This window comes from Bombus vosnesenskii, unplaced genomic scaffold, assembly GCF_011952255.1.
Source record: "Bombus vosnesenskii isolate JDL3184/JDL3185 unplaced genomic scaffold, Bvos_JDL3184-5_v1.1 scf7180000013297, whole genome shotgun sequence".
In the NCBI taxonomy this organism is placed as follows: Eukaryota; Metazoa; Arthropoda; class Insecta; order Hymenoptera; family Apidae; genus Bombus; species Bombus vosnesenskii.
In genome coordinates, this window is record NW_022882947.1 from 245333 (window position 1) to 264586 (window position 19254).

Genomic DNA, 19254 nt, shown 5'->3' on the forward strand with positions numbered 1-19254 from the left:
TTTTTCCTTGTAAAATACGTGTTTACATGTTTCTACCCTTGGCACTTTACAAGTCGAATCTGAAGAGTAAATATCACCCGTCGATCGACGAAGCGGCGAACAGGGCAACGGACTATCGATTGTGTCTCGCGATGTGAATTCACTTCGCAGCTCATTAATCGTCAAAAGCGTGTAACTATCTCCCGGTTGCTTTTCATTCGCTCGAGCTTCCCTTTGGTGGCAACTGAATCGAGAGAGCGCTGCCGGAAGTGTATAATTCTGCTCATGGCGGGGCAGAGCGCGCAAATCGTCCATAGAAAAGAAAAGAAAAGCACGTACGTTCCGTCGCGAAATTCCTCTTTCTTTCTCTCTGTTCTTTTTTCTTTGTATTACTATTATTCTCTTTGTTTTGCACCGCATGGTTTTCGTTTGCATTTTCGTTCATTATAGATTCTCAGCCTCCACCAAGTCTCTGTTCAACCTCTTCAAGCCACCGGCGCTGAACAACGTGAAACACGGGTAAATAAAGATATTTTTTCGCACTTTTCGATTTTCGTAGTGCAACCTTTCGAAGCTTCGCCTTTTCGTGGCCATAAAGCCATTGTTTAGACGCAAGTCGGTAAATTAATAATCAAAAGCTCGTTGAATAACAAATAACTCTCTCTCTCTTTCTCATTTCATGACTATAAGACAATTTTAATTTAATGCAAATAAATATAAGATATTTGCTCCGATACCGGATAAAATCTATCTATACGAATGACAAAGAGTATCGATATCCTATAAGACGTCCTTTCTACATCAGGCGAGGAACCTCAAGGAACTCGATACGACTTTGCGTGAATAAATGCAATTTGACATGTAGTAAAAGCACGATTCGATATATATATAGGATGTTTCCGAAATCGTAATATCGTACGATCGGAAAGGGAACGATTCCAGCGACGTTAATGAAGCAGGCCGTTATCGTAACGTTCGTCTCTATGGCCTACGTTTATAGTCGCGCATTTATGACCTTCGCGAAAAAGGCAAAGCGTCGGCGTATATGTGTTTGCGTATTTGACCAGACTAGTAACGGTATGGGAAATATCGGGAGGAGGGGAATTTGCATGGAAATAATTAGGGAGTAATTAGGATCGAATGTGCATGTCGAATACGGAGCAGAGATTTTAAGGCCTGGAAACTGAAGTAAGGAGTTGACAGATTATCGTTAGTTCGCGCTTCTTTAATTCATCGAGCAAGAATCTGTCTGCCGCGTCGAACGCGGCGTCTTCGCCAAGTTGTAAACGATTAAAGTAAATATGCCATTAAAACTATCTGCATTATTTAACTCCCTGTTTGCTGATATCGTTCATAATCGTAAGTAAAGCTTTGGCTAGCAAGACTGGATGAACTAAGAAGATACTTTTACATCGCTTGCTTTCCGGTTTTACCACGACTTTGGAAACACCCTGTATCTTCTACAGTTTAAATACTCGAGTGAGACATATGCGTTTCACTAGTCACGAAAGGGTTAAGCGGATGAACGCGCCATGTGCGCGTTGCACGTTGCACGTTGCACGTTGCACGTTACACGTTGCATGGTGCACATTGTACGTTGTACACATGTACAGCCGGTTTTAAGACGTACCTTTTTACACCTCTTTCAGGTGAGTGGTGAAAGGCATGGATAATTTTTCGTTCGCGCGTTATTTCTCGCGATCCTTTACGATTAATTTCTTTCAGTAGTACTAATCGATGAATCCACGACGGCCGATAAAGCTAGAAACACGTCGTCATTGTCGCGTTACGTATCCGTACGATGTAAATATTTCCTTGTATCTCGGAAAACGACGAAAATAATCGTTAAGACGATGAAAATGGTCGGCCCGTTCCGTATGGTTGCAACAGATGTACCAGTTAATGTTATATTTGTAACGGAACTGAATTTCAGTAAGATTACTGAATTTTGCGAACATGGCGATATCGTACTACGATAACGTGGCATGCCGTTAATTACCATAATAAAAGTTACCTTCGACGTTCGACCTCGCACGCGGATAACACGAGGTTGCACGAGATCGCCGCTGGCGATGGACGGGCACGCACCTTCGCAGCGTAGGACGAAGAAAAGGTCCGTGCATGCGTTAAGTTTTTACGCCAAAACCACGAAGAACCTTTTTAATTTTTGTTTTAATTTTAAATGGGAAACGCTTATTTGGAATGTAGTAACTCGAGCATGACTTTCTTTTCGTTCGCGAAAGGAATATCTTGTTTGGAACGCGGTCCGCCTTTTTATTTCTTCTCGATCAGCCCTCCGTAACCCACTGTACATTCGAGGAACGTTTCAGAGACGTATTTCTCGGTCTCTGGATTTGTGATCGTGATAAAAATTCCAAGACTCGGCCTAATAGCGAGACACGTCTATTCGAACGGGTGAGTTATCGAATACCAGATGGTTCGACGTGTTTTCCTCGCAGCGATGTTACTTTATATAAATATATCTATATCTATATATAAATATGTAGATATCTGACAAAAAAAAAAAAGAAAGAAAAAGAAACAGTACGACGATTAATCGTGAAAAATGTGCGTAATTCTTTAAACGTTTGAAAAAATTGATCGAAGTACGCTGTATCCACGCTATATCGTTATATTTTCTCAGGATACGGTTAAAGACCGACTCGAAAAACGCAATCGCAAATTCCGTTGAACGATTCGAGACGAACAAAGACCGCAGCGTATACCGACGATATGCAAACGGCATGGAATCACGCGAATCCACGCGTTAAAGGCTATCCGCGATACACGTAAAGAGGACTGCGAGACGTTGTTGCCCCGTATAGATTCGGACACGATAATCCAAGGAATACTTGGCTAAAAGCACGACTACGAGGCAACAGGTACGAACGAAAGTCACGTGGATAACGGGCCGTTTAGCGCATAGCAAGCACCGCCATTGCATTCCCGAAGAAAGTGAATCGCGATTCTTGTCGTTATACAACCGTGAATCCCCCGTTTCCTGGTACACGCCGATGCGTTTTCAGCGTACCTTAGACGCTTGGCAAAAAATTTGTCAGGTAACGAAAGTTCCTTTTCACGCTTTACCGATTCATTTACCGGCTATCCGTTTAACCGTTCTGGGCTCGGTATTTGAACGCGCCTCTCTACTTTGACCATCCGGTCAGAAAGTTTACTTGCATGCGAAAATTCTACCGCATACGGTCGAGCTTGCGTAATTTTTGTCAGCATGCTATGTAACGGTTAACAATTTCATGACACAGAAATTGTTTCAACCTTGCGAGTAGATAGATCTTGTTCGCTCAAAGGGAGGAAGATACACGTCCGTTTCGCCTAATGTGTTTTCAAACTAGGGGTTGTTCGACGCATAGCCAAGTAGAACAATATCGTAGCATGCTCCGCGATCCACACTGCGCAACGTATTCTTCTTATTTGTATGGATGGAATAATCTGCGTCGTATATCTTGTGAAATATTTGACTCGACGAGATATCTGACGCGGCAGCGACTGGATAATATTCCGTTCACTCTGATTGGCATTCACCGGAATGGTTCACGGTCGCCGTTAACGGAAAAACGTGGTTTCGATCGAGAAAAGAACGAACGACCTCCACGCCTCGCCAAATCACCAGTTTCGGACATTTCGAACGAGTCGTAAATCGCGTCTCGAATGGTAGACAGTCGTTGATCGTAATCCAGTCGCGAAGGAGAACAGACGATCGAGCAAAAAGGAAGGCCAAAGTGACGTAACGCGGTAACGCGCAGAACTATGCCCGGCTTGAGTAATAAAAGCAGTCTCGCGCACCACGCGTGAGTCACTCTTCCCTGATTTCTCGAACACGTCGCCACGGTAAATTGCGCGTTTTCGTGATTTCGATCGGTATATCGGTATATCGGTATATCGGTATATCGTTGGAGCTCGATAGGTGTAACGCTATCCGTGAAACTAAAACGAATCGATAAGACACGGTGATTCTTCTTTCGTTGTTTTAGAGCGGTCCCCGATCGACTATATCGAGGCCTGTTCCTTTCTCTGATAAAAACTGAAATGAAAGTAAATAAAGCGATTGTCGCGGTACGGCTATCGACGCGAAAGTTGATAAATGACGGATAAAAGTGGAAAGTAGTACTGCCACGCGGTAACGCGTTGACCGAGGAAACGTGAAATGCGAACGTTTCTCGTTTTTGCGAGAAAGACCGATCGTTCCGAGTTGATCGTGGAAAGTATCGTGGAAAGTAATAATGGAAATTCGAACGTACGCGATAGCGAACGAAAGAAAGTTATTTCGAGATATTACGAGTGCGTACTCGTAGCTGTTCGCCTCGAACAATCGAAACTTACCTACCTTGGTATCCACCGTTTCTTATCCTTATCCGCGTCTATATAAATTCTCGCTTCGATCGAATCCACTTTCGTACCGAAGGAAGGTTGGTTCGCACGAACGGATTAAAAGGAACGTATCTATGAATTCGCAGCACCAGAGACATGCAGTACAACGAGGAGGAAAGCACCGTCCGCATGTACCTACGGGGTCGGCCCGTCGTCCTTTACGTCCCGACGCCTTTGATGGAGTTGTACGACCTTCACAAAGTCAGCACACCGCCCCAGAGTAAACTAAAACTCGACTGGGTGTACGGTTACCGAGGCAGAGACTGTCGAAGTAATCTGCATCTGCTGCCAACCGGGGAAATCGTTTATTTCGTCGCGGCCGTAGTGGTCTTGTACAACATGGAAGAGCATAGCCAGAGGCACTACTTGGGTCATACGGACGATATCAAGTGGTGGGTTAATTGAATTCATGCGTGGATCTGCTCCGTCGATCTTAACGATCGTGCGGAACTAATGGCTGCGGTATCGCGTCTTCAAACGGCTTTCTTCTCCATCGTTCTACCGAACCGAAAGGACGTTAATTAATTGGATTTCATCTTTGGATACGAGATCGTCCACTCGCGGTTGTAAAATCCAAGATGCTACGCTCGTGCAGTTCGAACAGATTAACAAAAATTAAGAAAATCCTTCTCCTCGCGTATGTGTATGTGCGTTATCGCACGAACGTCTCCGATCTCTTTCGATAGTTTCGATCCATTCTTCTCGCGGTCTTTAAAGGTGAAGGAAATGAAAAGTAATTTGCAATTTGCCACCAAAGATTCAATTCAACATCTACCGTGAAAAGATTTCTTATTTGAACTAGTAAATCTGTCTGTCTCTCTCTCTCTCTCTCTCTCTCAGCCCCTCTCTTTCTCCTTTCGACTCGTCGTCGTGATTTTGTATTAATTGAGAAATATTTTAGCATAGCGATCCACCCAAACAAACTCGTGGTCGCCACTGGTCAAGTGTGTGGAACCGACAGACGAGATGCTATGGTAAGAACGTATTATATTAGATTTTACCAGGGTTGGACGAAGAGTAATACTTTAAAAACGATGATCGACGATACCAAGACGCTTGACATGCCAACGATATGTTTATTGTGTAATTGTAATTTATCGTGTAATTGTGGTTGAAGGGAATACGATCGCGTAATGACTGTTCGATACGATTCGGTTCAAAATTGACCTACTACCTCCGTTAGGAGGTTGTAACGTCGAAGGTGTATTGCTCCTGGTTCGACCCTCGCACATACCACGTACGTGCAAGAAATATGTTGCGAATTTTTCTCAGCCTCACATAAGGATATGGAACTCGGTCAGTTTGACCACTCTTTGTGTGATTGGTAACGGCGAGTTCGATGGCTCGATTTGTTGTCTCTCGTTCTCGAAAGCGGACGGTGGAAATTACCTGTGCGCTATCGACGAGACTTCTGATCACAACATTTCGATCTGGGATTGGCAGAAAGGAGAACGGGGTACCAAAGTGACGGAAACAAAGGTACGTTCCAATCAACGTTGGTTTCGCTCTATGCGCGGTTACAGATTTAAGTAACGCAGACTCGTCAACATCAATCTCGTACGAATCTCGTACTTTCGTTGCGACTTTTCCTTCGATTAAAAAATGTTTGAAATTCCTGTTACGATACTTGATACTTTAGCGCCATTTGTTAGACACCGTGTATGTACGCGCATATATTCGTCTGGATGCCGTCTGAACGGATCGAAGGAAGAAAAAGAGTTTGGTTGACAAAGATACCCACTTCGATACTTCGCAGCGATTCGAAACCGGAACCGGCCCATTTTATGAATGACGATTGTCGATTGCAGTGCTCGGTGGACACGGTGGTATGCGCCGAATGGCATCCGCTGGAACGGAACCAGATCGTGTCCTGCGGAAAGGGACACGTGTCCTTCTGGTCCCTCGATAACGGTGGCATGCTGTACAAACGGATGGGCATTTTCGAGAGCAGAGAAAAACCAAGATACGTTACCTGCGTGGCTTTTAATCAGAGCGGTGATGTTCTTACTGGCGATAGCAACGGTAACATCATCGTTTGGGGCAGAGGTAAGAGGAATTTCGTGTTACTATTCGCACCGACCGTTGATGTATCGCGGCTAATAAAAGTCACTTTACGTAGGAAAATGAACAGAAAGCAAAAAAAAAGTATTTCGGGTTATTTCAAGATATCGCTACTATATTACTGCCAAGTGATTCGACTTGATCGCCACTTAGATCGCTTATAGATCGTTGAACGTAAAGAATGAATAGTTTTGTCGCGCGTTTGATACTTGCCGTCATAATCACGATATTATATGTGTAAAGATAATACAACATCCTATATTTGTAATAATAACAATCTTTTAATCGTAACATTTTTTGTATAGGAACAAACACGATTTCGAAGATAGCGAGGAACATTCACGAAGGATCTATATTTTCGATTTGCGTTTTGAAAGATGGTTTTATCGTCACCGGAGGTGGCAAAGATGGCAAAATATTGTATTTTGACGAATCGTTAAACCTAACGGGGGAAGAAGCACAAGTAAGCTTGAGAAAATAATACCAATGCTACTACTGCTGTTCTCTAAGGTTAATCGCGACCCTTAGAAATTAAAACGCGATAATTTACTTAAGCTTATTCTTATCTACGACGTTTATCGTTTCGAGTTAACGCTTTGCTCATATTTCCTAGCGTTAATGGTAACAGAGATGCGATCGATAAGATACACAACGCCTGCGTAGGCAAACTAGATCGTCAAGAGCGTAATTCTTTTCGTTGAATTCCCTCAAAATACTTGGAGTACATGCAGTGGCAGTATTGTCGCGTTAACGTTAATATAATATATCCGATTTATTAGATCGAGGATCACTTTGGCGGGATTCGAACACTCGCGGAAGGCAGAGGTTCGCAGTTGCTGATCGGAACAACCAGGAATTGCATTTTAGTCGGCGACGTGGGAATGGGATTTAGTCCGGCGATGTTGGGACACGCGGAAGAAGTTTGGGGACTCGCGGCTCATCCGACTTTACCGCAGTTTGCAACAGCAGGCCACGATAGATTGTTGCAAATGTGGGATAGTCTGAGTCACACTGTGGTCTGGAGCAAAGATATCGGGGTAAATTACAACTTGGATCGGAATTTTAAAGGCCCCAAGCTCGCTTTAACGTCGTAATATTCCAAACCTATGAATTCGTTGTTGGAATAACCGTATTGGGATACGACGTTCTACGCGAACGTGTAACTTAAACTTTGTTATAAAACGGCGAGTCACGCGATGATATTTTCGTGTGCTGTTTTTCCTTCCGACTCACCTTGTATATGGATTGCCGAAGGTTTCGAAATAAACGATAATTCCTAACGACGCGTCGACCGTATCTCGATCGTTATACACAAATAAAGATAAACGTTGAATACTTTGTGTGCAGATTGTGAGAAAGAACGAGCGTACCGTAACTATAATTCCACAGCGATTGAACAGAATTTTCATTCGTTTAGGAGCAAGCACAGAGCATCGGGTTCACACCAGACGGTAACGTTATGGTGGTCGGATGCACTTCCGGAAAATGGTTAGCGATCGACAGTGAAACTCGAGAATTATACACTCATCACAGCGATGGGTCTGAACCTATTCAGGTAAAACTCCTTATAATTGTCTTATTTCCCATCGCGATAAACTTTACTTCGCTAACGACTCTCTAACGATCGTGTTTTCCTTTCAGGTCGTTAGATTTTCACCGGATGGAACGCTATTAGCTCTGGGTTCCAGAGACAACTATATTTATGTTTATCAGGTAAACGAAGACGCGGTCAAATATAGTCGAGTTGGACGATGTATGGTAAGATCGTTTTCTTTGTTACAAATTTCCTTACCTAATACAAAAAATTAACGCATCTATAGAACACAGATTTGTTACCATGTACATATAATACGATTCTTATTGGCATTGAAATTCTTCAGTCGACTGACTTTTCGATATCTTATTTTATTATACGCATTGTAGTAACTGGTGCAATTTCAAACTGTGTGATAATTCTAATTTTTCATATTCTTCGTATACTGTAAATGTCGTACATATATACATGTATAAACAAGCGAGAAAACATACTCGTATATTTGATATTGAATCGATGGGTTTAAGATTTGCTGTACAAACTGCTTTTATGCATCAAAGTTATACCATACCATTTGTATAAAAGGCACTCGACGATACTCATACTTTTAGATGTTCGTTCGACCAGTGTTTCTACTTTCATTTACGAGCGTGTTGTAATATATATATATATATGCATACAGAGACGATTCGTTTCAGACAAATACACGCCATGTTTGAAAAATTTATACGTAGTTTCTCATGGAATATGAATGGAATTAAATGTATCGGCTGAATGTAAAGCTACGCGCATTGTAAATATTTCGTTGTTCGTTACTCGTTCTACGATATTAAAGCGATCGCTAAAGAGAATCGACGTTATAACGCATTGTTTCGACCGCAAGGATCGATATATGTATTTAAGCAAAGTACACGTAATTAGGACATACACATCCATCGTACATCATAGTGATATCGTAGTCCCATCGTACATAATATTTCATTTACGAAGAAAGCTGGTAACAACTCGCAACCACACGTTCGATATAAATTTATTTACGATTAGAGTAACGTCGTAAAATCAAAAATATCATAATACACACGTTCTTTCTTCGTTTCTAGCCAAAGAGGATACGCAGGCGTGGTGTAAGACACGTTTTTAGTTGATCAAAGAACTAAAAAGAGACATTATGTTACAAAAGCATTTATTCTACGATTTCTTAAAAGTAATTTAATTCTACCGATTTATTTATGTAATAAAACGCGATTGTCGCGAACAATCATGCAAATGTGCCATTTCGTAGACGATATAATGTCTCTAAAAATGATACAATATTGCCACAGCTATTTATAGCCGCATATGAGCAGATATTTCTTTTTAAAAATTGCTTACGTCAAGCACGCACGGTAGCCATTGTCTGCTGCACAAATTATTAGCGCTCCTTTCATAGTAATGGCTGTAAACTCGGACACTCGCAGCTGTTTCGCGAAGCTAATCATTTTATTATAATGTTATATCATTTTTTTATTCGCAGCTTATAGAGAGAGAGAGAGAAACGAGGAATATTTTTTCATTGCTTAGACGGCAAAATTTTGTTTCAGGGACATTCCAGTTTCATAACTCATTTGGATTGGTCAATGGACGGGCAATATTTACGTAGCAACAGCGGAGATTATGAACTGCTATATTGTAAGTAAATTAACTTGCGTCGTACCTGTTATTATAATTTTTACATGCTCGCGCAACGCTTTTGCATTTTACAAGTAGAACGTTTGCCAGTTGAAGGGCTTATCTACGCTTTAGTAATGATTTATTATATTAATGATTTATTATTATTTAATAATCAACGATACGTATAAAACCGCAGGGAATCCCGGAGTTTGTCGTCAGATCCCACAACCATCGATGATGAGGGACATGGACTGGGCGAGTCACACCTGTGTAATATCCTTCGAAACGATTGGGATTTGGCCGGAAGGAGCCGATGGTACAGACGTAAATAATTGTACCCGTAGCGGTGATTCCAAGTTGCTCGCAACCGGCGACGACTTCGGAAAAGTCAAGTTGTTCTCTTATCCCGCTTGTCAACCGAAGGTAATCTTCGACATAGTATTATTTAGCTAAGTAAATTGTACGTTTTAAGTTTGTCCGAGCTACGATATAACGAGTCGGAGCTCAGGCATGCCTATAAAGAAGAGAAAGCAATAAATACTTGATAGCTATAAAGGAGAATAAATTTGCTTGTTTCAGTCGCTGTGTCATGCGTACGGTGGTCATTCGAGTCACGTTACGAACGTATCGTTCCTTCAAGACGATACGCGACTAATTTCCACTGGCGGAAGTGACACGAGCGTTCTTCAATGGATCGTAAATTACTAACTCTGTTAACTACCGATCGAGTCGAGTGGAAAACAGACAAACGGTGAAAGTACGAAGCACCACAAAATAATAGCATTTCGGCATAACCTGCCGAATTTAGTGCAGGAACTCCGTGACCACTGTTCTCGTTGCTGGCTGAAGTAGGAGTGGAAAGAAACAAGCGGCGTCGGTTGCGACCGTGGAAAGGAAAATTCCTGGTTTAAAGAGAGAGGAACGGAAAAAATGCCGCGTACAGTTAAATAATTTTACTCTTTAAGTGTCCTTCACGAATCAATGACTGAAAGTCATGACGCTAATTTCTTATTATTGTTAGTCACGAACGATCTTGATCCGTAATTTTGCGCTGCGAAAACAAGACGACGTGAAAATATTAGTGAAATCTTGTCAGCCAATATGGCGAACGATGTAATAGACTATACTTGGTCAATTAGTATGTAATAACGTAACAAAGTGTCTTTTCCATATTTCATGTATTTACAACTATTTTTCGAACGCCGAAACGCCGCCGACTTTACAAATTTACGCGAATGTTGGTCGTCTAGTAATCGCTGACGAAACGCACCGTGATCTTTTCCACGTAAACACACAAATTGCACAGTTCGTACATAAGTAGATACATACTTTCGTATAATTAGTAGCGATAAAATGAAGTTGAGTGACTTTCAACCGATTCGATGGGAAACGTCGACATTCCAATTGCTCGTGCCCGTAAAAAGCTAGGATTATCGTTATCCTCTAGCCTGTGCAGCCACGTAAATTCTATTTCTTCTGAACGTTGGCTATCACGCTACCAGCCACCACCCAACAATGTGTTTATTTTTCGCGAATCGATCGTCGTCGATCTTAGTTACTGTAAGCTTATTTTCTGGCGGTACGAGCCCTCAAAGCAGTTTTAAATAGCGAGAGCCAAAATAGATCGAGCGAAGAGTATGCAATTGGGGAGAGCGAAAGAAATTGCGAGATAATAGGATAAACGATTAATCGGTTAAATCGTTCAAATTATTGAAATTGTTCTATTTCGTCGGAAAATCGTGGTACACACGTGGTGTATTTATGTTTGGTCTGCTACTAATTCTTTTTTTTTTCTTCTTCTTTTTCAGAAATACGATATTTCTGTAATGCAGGCTTTTTTTGTAATGCTTCTGAAAATATGAATAAAAACGTGGACGAAGAACGTCTTGAATATTATCGAATAACTGGATTATATTTCACCTAATTACTTTCTTGTCACGCACCGTAGGTATAAATCTGTTACGGTCATCAACAGGCATACACTTTCTCATTTCATGTTATGTCGAAGCTTTTACCGCATTCCTATATATGTGTGTATATACGTTGTTCGAAGTTTGGCCACTGGTCGTTGGTTTTAGATCGATAGCTTGATTCGTTCCATATCTATCATTCTCTATCGATGCACCCTAACGAACATTCTAATGGAAAAAAATGGAAAATATCGCGTTCAACGTTGCGTTCGTCGAATTATTACGTCGATCGGTCTGCTATGTGTAATTCATATAATTCCAGTCGTATTATGAAGGATGCTTCGAAGCAGACGATCAAGTAAAACTATCGAGAATAACAAATTTATAATGCAACGATATAATATTATAAATAGAGATTATATTTGAAACGCAAATGAGCAAAAATGACTACTGTAATTAATAATTATCGTTCTTTTATGTTACCATTCGATAAACAAGAGATAATTATCGATTTGAAGATTAATTAAGTCTGTATTATCCATCACCTATTCCACGATCAAATCTATCAAATCGACATTACACTCTGTTCTTAATAAAGTTATTATTTATATGTGTAATACGTTATAGGTTTCAATTAATTAAACAGAATTAAACGATACAGCGTCGTTTAAAGTATCACGTTGTGCGTCGAGCTTATTAATATTGAACTAATGTTAAAGTTAGAGAAATTAAAGTGACGTATTTGGGCGAAGAATGGACAACAGATAGCCAGGTTGACCGGCACAATTATCGAACAATGGATCGTATCATAATCGCACGACATAGGAAAATAGTTGTGTACGATTATCGAAATGTAAGGTTTGCGCGATTAGTGTCCTTTCAACTTACGTTTGGCCCAGTTCTTTGGTCATATTCTCTAGGATTAAGGCGTAAAAGTTTGCGGACGTCATACGCTGGCAACCGTGTCGCCTCGGTTTCGCAAGTTTCCACACGGCTTAAAATTCAGTTTAAACGCAGAACGAGTCTCGAGAACCTGCTCGTGCATTAATTCGTAAAATATTATGCAGCCGGCCGATGCGAGGCTACATGACTCATAATCGCCTATGATTAGAAGTACGATAATCGATGAATCCCGTTTTACCGTGGCTTTTTATTGGCACTTGGATCTTATCCTCCAACAGTCGAACCTAAAAACGTAAAAAGTCGATTTCGAATTACTCTTCCATCTGCAATTCGGCGTTAAACTTTTGTAATTCGGGTATGTGTTCATCCATTCCGTAACGTGTAATGTTTTCTACGGAGGAATCGCGTGATAAGAAATGGTCGGTCAACGACGAAGGAGCGTAAATTTTGCAACGAAATTTAGTTGGACTTTCTCACGTCCGTTTATAACTGTTAACACACCGTTGAGACAAACTCTATAATTAAGCGATTGTTCTCGTTCGCTGTTTCGGAATCGCCGACCGTGCAGAGTAAATGAAAAGTTCCCTTAATCGCAGAGTACTTGACGTTACGTGCCATCCACGGTTGACCGTTCAAACAGAAATCCTTTATGCTCGATAATTTGCACAAAGTATCAACTGGCAGCAACGCTACTGCAATTTTTCGTTAATCGATTTTTCCTGTATCTAAGAAGTAACGGGTTTATCTAAAAAGTACAAATATGTTTTGAGCAATTATAGATACCTGCTTACAATGATACCTTTATCGATCTTTGCCACGCTCTGATCTTTATTACGTTAATTTCGTTGGTTTTGTTATTTGTAAAACGAACATCGAACATCGTTTCGTTTGGCTCTGGTAGTTATTACAGTTTGAAATAATTGCGTTCCTGCCTTCTAAATTGCGCATATCAGGCAATGCTTAAATGAACGAAATCGCAAACTCGAACGTAAATATCGTTTTGTCATATCAATAACTAGAACTTCAAATTGACTTTCAAATGCTTGGAAAAAAAGGAAAAACTATAAAAGATAACGAAAATCGAGCTGTTTATTCCCGCGCTGTTAAATCTGACGCAAGCAACTGTTATAAAAAGGAACCTACTTTCAGTTGAAACGTGTTTAGGTAGTAAAGCAACTAGACCATGAAGGAACAAGACATTTCCCACACGCGATTTTTCTCCGATTATCATTCCAACTAAAAACTTTCCTCGTTAAAGTGCGTTAACAGCATCCAGCTCGAATTATGCGAATAAATAAAATTTATTCTTTAGCGATAAATCACATTTTTTTCGCTAAATCCTAGGGAATCGTAAATAAGCTTAAGAACGTTGAAAGCGTTCGCTTGAAAAAGGAATCGCTTCGAACCGCGATAACTTGAAAGCGAATGTTTTAAACGTTACCTCGTAAGTAAAGGTCGATACTTTTATCGTAGGTAAAAAGCGCAGATAAAAATCTATAGAGAGTAAGACGAGAGTGGACGTGAATCGTGGGGCGAGTTTCTCGAAAGAAATATAGAATGAAAATGCTCGAAAGAATGCGAATATCGCGAATATCGCGGATATATGCGCTCTGGTTTCTTTTTAGCGACTTTTGTCAAAAACTAAGACGCATTTCGCGTTTTGCAGGCTGACTTCAGCGTTATGCTACTTCACAGCATAGACGGGATATACTCGTCGGTGGTCAGAACGCGAAATATTTCACGATTTATGACGGCGATAATCGTGTCAGCGTTTATCAGCGTTCGTTAAGAGATTCTGCGATATTAGTCATACCGTACGTATGTTCGGCTATCGTAGGATTTAACGTGTAATTTTGGCCAAATGGTCTGACTAACGATTAATCGATGTCTTCACGAGGGTATTATTTCAAAGCGATAACCATATTGGTCGTAACGAAACATTAGCGTTTTCCAGGTATATAAATTTACAGAAATTGTTTAGGAAGCATTTTAGAATCGATTTTAAAGTTAAAGTTAAATCGATTTTAAGCAAATGCCGATAAATGCCATACTGTGAGTAACACGATGGAAATAGTAGAAACGAGAGCAATTATTATCTGTATTATTATTATCTGTAGCTGTTTCTTTACAAAAATTCCCCCATCTATCGTCGTATCGCGATATATCAAATTCGTGAAACGAATTTTTAGCATAGTACCTGAGTTTTGTTATTCTGTTACCGTGAACGTGGCCTTTAAGCACTCGTGCATCGTTTCTTAGAAAAGTTAATATCGGCTTTTCCTCTGAATATCGCAGACGAGGTAACGATAAGTGGAAAATTATTCGATGTTTTGTCCTTTCGAAACCTGTAACTGTGAATTTTAACGATACAGATTTTCGTTAGAGATCGTACGCGGCGCTGACGCGCCTGATCCTGTTCGATTCGTTTTCGTCGAAGGAGAGAAGGATCATCGGGGGACCAATTAGAGGATACCGCGGTCTTATTGCGCGGTCAAATATAAATCTCGGAAGGACGAGGAACCGCCATATCAGGAACGGTAGCAGGCAACGCCCTCGGAAAAAAGGATCGAAAAGGAGGGTTCGCGGCAAGGATCGAACGACAGGCACTCAGGGATGGCGGACACGGTCGAACCGAGGGAGGACCGAGGGGAATCAAAATCGAGGAAAAAGAACCAGGGACACAGTGTGTTGGCTTCAAATCAAGAGACCAGACGAACCGGTCTACCTCTCCGCGAGATGCGTCTAATTTTTTTCCCCGTTCTCCTTCCTTTTTTCCTTCCCCTTCTTTTTTTTCCTTTTCTTTCCTTTTTGCTTTCTTTCCGTCTCTCTCTCTCTCTCTCTCTCTCTCTCGTTTTTTTCGCTCGTCCCTACGTTTGCCCAGAGCCTTTCCTTTCACGCGTCCTCCCTCTCTTCGCCGTCAGGATCTACCTTTCATCCCCTCTTTTCATCCCACGGAGATGCCTGCAGGTGTCCGGTTGGGGACTGACCAAAAATCTTGGCCGGGAGTCTCGATTTCCGACTCCCTTGTCGCTGTCGAACGTCGCGTTGATACCGCGGTGGTGCATCTCTCGCCAACTATCACGCGATCCTCTCGATCCTACTATGGCAAAGGAGGTGTCAACTGGAGGGAATGATTCCGCGTATAAGCGCCGTTGTCGTCGAGCAAAGGAATCACGACGACTGCTACAGAAAGAGTATTTTGCTTTCGTTTTACTTTTTCTCTTCTTTTCTCTTGCTTTCTCGTCTTATTTTCTCGAACATGGCGCGAAAGAAAGGGAATCAGAGTCGTGAATTCCAAAATGACTATCGATTATCGACTATCGACTATCGGTAGGTGTTTACACAAAATCTGCGATCTATTTAACGATAGATTAGATATCATAATTACCCGTGATAAACACGATCGAGAATACTCGTTAAAAATTGATTGGAAACACGAAATACTTTCCCAAGCATAATAATATTATTCGATCGAAGAAAAGATAAGATAAATTTATTCGACTATTTTCGGAAGGAAAAAAAGGAGCGAAAAGATTTTAATGGTTTTTAATTGGCAATCGAGGCAAGTGATTTGGCAGTTATGAACGTGCCATACGAGGATGTCTACGATATTTCAACCGTGTTAGCCATTATCGAGTAAACCGTAGCTAAGCGTTGCTCTGCCGCAAAAAAGGGCGTCTTTGCGACTTTCGCTTAAACCGAAGATATAACTGGCTGTAAGAGCTAAACGAAAAGTGATTTTTCTTAAAACCAACCGAGAACTTCCTATTTGGATTAACACGACAGCGTTGTCGTGGTTGAGGTTTAATCAAGCCTTTAACGTCGATGGATAAGTTTTACGATAATTAATTATCATCGTCGTAGATCGTAATAGGTATCTGCAGTTACGCAACCAAGTCGATCAAACATATTAGAGAGAAGAAAATGCGATAGGTTTGTAACTCGAGTAAATGCAAGTATAACGTGTGATATTTAGGATGACGAGAACGACGTTTAAAAGGAGTATGAGGCGATGCTTTTCGAAGAATCGGGCGATCCTGCCTACGGAATAACGACGAAACGGCGGGCCTTGCCGCCTTGTAAGCGAGCGAGCGAGAAGAGAGTTCAAGGTGATCCAACGTTATTCAGGATCGGCGACCCTTCGAGACGTTCAGGATTCGTTTAGAAAACGTTCGGTAGGAGGAAATCACACGGTTGTACCGGCGATACGACGAGAATACTTAAAGAGGTGCATTGCTGCACGGTTCCTCGATTCGAATGCAAAGCCGGATCGTAAAAGGCGCATCGAATGGCTCTTAACCTTAACATTTTCTCTCTACGGAGGTTTTCGATTTTGTCACCGTTCCTTAAACGTGACACGATCTTCCGCGATTTCTCCGTTTCTCCGTTTCTTCGTTTCTTCTTCGTCGACCGCTTCCAACTATGATTTGATGTTAAGTCGCCGTGATCGCGAGATATTAAGCTACAATCGAAGATATTTCGTTCTACCTAGACTACACTCGACCAGCGGTGGATATCGACGGCGATGGAATTAGCTTCGATACGTACAGGGTCCGATTCAATAACGTATAACGCGTAAAAGCGGTCGCGACGTGATTTCTTGTGGAAAAAAAATAAGAAAAACATATAGAACAAAATTTGCTGGTTATCGGATTAGTTTGCGAGAAAATCCAGGTCGAGAATTTATCGAGTTAAGTCTAAGTAATCGTTCCTGTATATGTATACTCGCGAATCCCAGTCGTTTCTATCCTTTACCTCGATAAACGATCCCCGATATAATTTCTCAAATAATTTTCAATTCCAGTGTATCGACGATGTTTTCTTTCTTTCGCCTTTTATCCGAAATAAAATTGGCGCAGGTTTCGATCGAACCTATCGATCCAACAATTGATATAGCACGAATTGCCACAACGAATTAGATGAAAATTTCTCGAATATCCCGCAGCAGAGATATATCATAAAGTAACATCGCTATAAATTCGAAGATCACGAACGGCATGCCCGTTTCGAACGCGAATGAATTACAGGGCAAAAGCGTAACGAGAGGAACATCTCGCGCCTTTCTCTGCGAGATAATTTGCATGCGACCGACCAATGAATAATTTCGTTCGACACGAGTGAAAATCGCTTGGAGCGATCGATTGCTCCGAGCCACGCAAAGCAGGACTACCTCTTCTAATATCAAGAACCACCATTCCAGAGGCAAAAATAAATTACGAATTTGCGGATCGATAAGTTTATTACAAGAGTTCGTTGCAACATTCGGACACGTATAGAATACATTAGGCCAGCCGTGGTCCAACACTTTGATTTCCACAGCTCGTATCCAGACATGGAAAATTCTCTTAATTTCTAACTTTGTCGATGCGAAACCTAACAGGTTTCTCCCTTTTACTTCGGATTATAGCTTCTAAATAATATGCAGAACTGTCGCAACACCCTTTCAAACCGAATGGCTTTCTTGAAATTGGCTATTTTCGAGAAGTCGGAATCATTTTTCAACCTTTTCATCCAGGCTTGTGGTGAAAATTTAAACGATATATTCCGATCAATTGCAATTTATTCGAAATTTTGTTAGACATCGTCTAGCGAACTAATCCTTCCATCTTCTAAAAAAAAAAAAAAAAAAAAAGAAAAAAAAGAAAAAGAATAGAAACTGTCGTTTGACCCGATCTTAAGAAAGTTTGTCAGATCGATCGGAAATTCGATTTCGACGAACGGGGTCTTCAGCTATCTTACCTGGTTTCATCCTTGGAACGTACCCACGCGTCATTCGATCAACTCGTAGTTCCTTCTCGATATTTCGCACCCGCGATAAATATTCCCTTTACGCGTGAAATTGGGCACGCGAGGTTCCATTAATTTATTAAACGCGAAAGCACATGGACAAGCGACCTGACCGCTGCACCGTGGTTGTCGCTGTGACTGTGGAGCGCGCTCGAGGGGAGATGTACGGCAATTTAAAAGCCCGTATTTTCGAAGAGCACACGAGCTGCCTGCTCTGACGTAACACCCCCCTGGCCTTCTGGACGGCAGAGCGGGTGGTGAAGCGGCTGGACGAGCAATTTACAAATCGGTTGGAGCGGCTGGACGACATGCGGGTACGCAACCAGGGAAATCGAAAAACCTGGATCCCGAAACGTTCCGACCGATTGTCCGGTCGCGTGTCCCACATCCGACATCCAACGGCACGGCGATTAAGTAGCTTCTCGATTCCTTCTTTCCCACGGGAATGCTTGCTGCGCGTTTCACGCGTATCGAGGAGTCTGACGCATTCGTAAAATACGTTCAATTAGTCAGAGTTTAATCCAAGGTAATGGAAACGTGTCCACGTTCTCGCTGCTGACGTTAAATCGAGATATATCGTCGAAGCGTGCAAGTCTATCGAGCAGAAGGATTGACTCTTGTGATTTTCTACCGTCCAGCTTGTGCATAATGTTCGAATAGCATGTACCTAAGAATATCTTTTTTCTGTGTTTCGGTACAGGTTTTTGATGTTTCGAAGATATCGTTGAAAATGGATAGGTACCCGTCGGAAAGATTGCCGAACAATTGCAGTTTGAATAGGAAATACGATAACGTGGAGCACGACACTGTCTCTAGGTAGATTTTCAGAAACTAGCGAACCGATCGACTTCGAGCCTTTTTCGTCGCTCTCTTTTGCGTTCGAGGGATTCGAAGTAAGAAAAAGAAACTTTAAATTGGATCGCAACGTTGATTTTAATGAGGAAGAAAATGAGAAACGCGAGGGAATAATCCAAAACACGAAGTAGAATCTTCTTTGGGGAAAAAAAAGATGAAAAGAGGAGAAGGAGAAAGGAGCGACGA

General features: G+C 41.5%; 1 protein-coding gene across 11 annotated transcripts in view; it reads left to right on the forward strand.

Annotated features, from left to right (window-relative positions):
• Positions 1-11514, forward strand: part of LOC117233530 (echinoderm microtubule-associated protein-like 2) — a 31926-nt gene extending 20412 nt beyond the window's left edge. For 5 of the 11 annotated variants that reach the window (XM_033493902.1, XM_033493910.1, XM_033493909.1 and 2 more), the window contains 13 exons: positions 430-498; positions 4455-4760; positions 5270-5342; positions 5641-5847; positions 6177-6414; positions 6735-6892; positions 7209-7466; positions 7847-7984; positions 8071-8187; positions 9064-9087; positions 9544-9631; positions 9810-10036; positions 10193-10350. In XM_033493902.1, the coding sequence (XP_033349793.1) occupies positions 430-498; positions 4455-4760; positions 5270-5342; positions 5641-5847; positions 6177-6414; positions 6735-6892; positions 7209-7466; positions 7847-7984; positions 8071-8187; positions 9064-9087; positions 9544-9631; positions 9810-10036; positions 10193-10321 (2032 nt within the window). In that variant the 3' untranslated portion in view covers positions 10322-10350. Of the gene's footprint in view, positions 1-429; positions 499-4454; positions 4761-5269; positions 5343-5640; positions 5848-6176; positions 6415-6734; positions 6893-7208; positions 7467-7846; positions 7985-8070; positions 8188-9063; positions 9088-9543; positions 9632-9809; positions 10037-10192 lie in introns of all 11 variants that reach the window. The other 6 variants (XM_033493906.1, XM_033493911.1, XM_033493912.1 and 3 more) reach the window with 3 other exon arrangements.
• The last annotated feature ends 7740 nt before the right edge of the window (positions 11515-19254 follow it).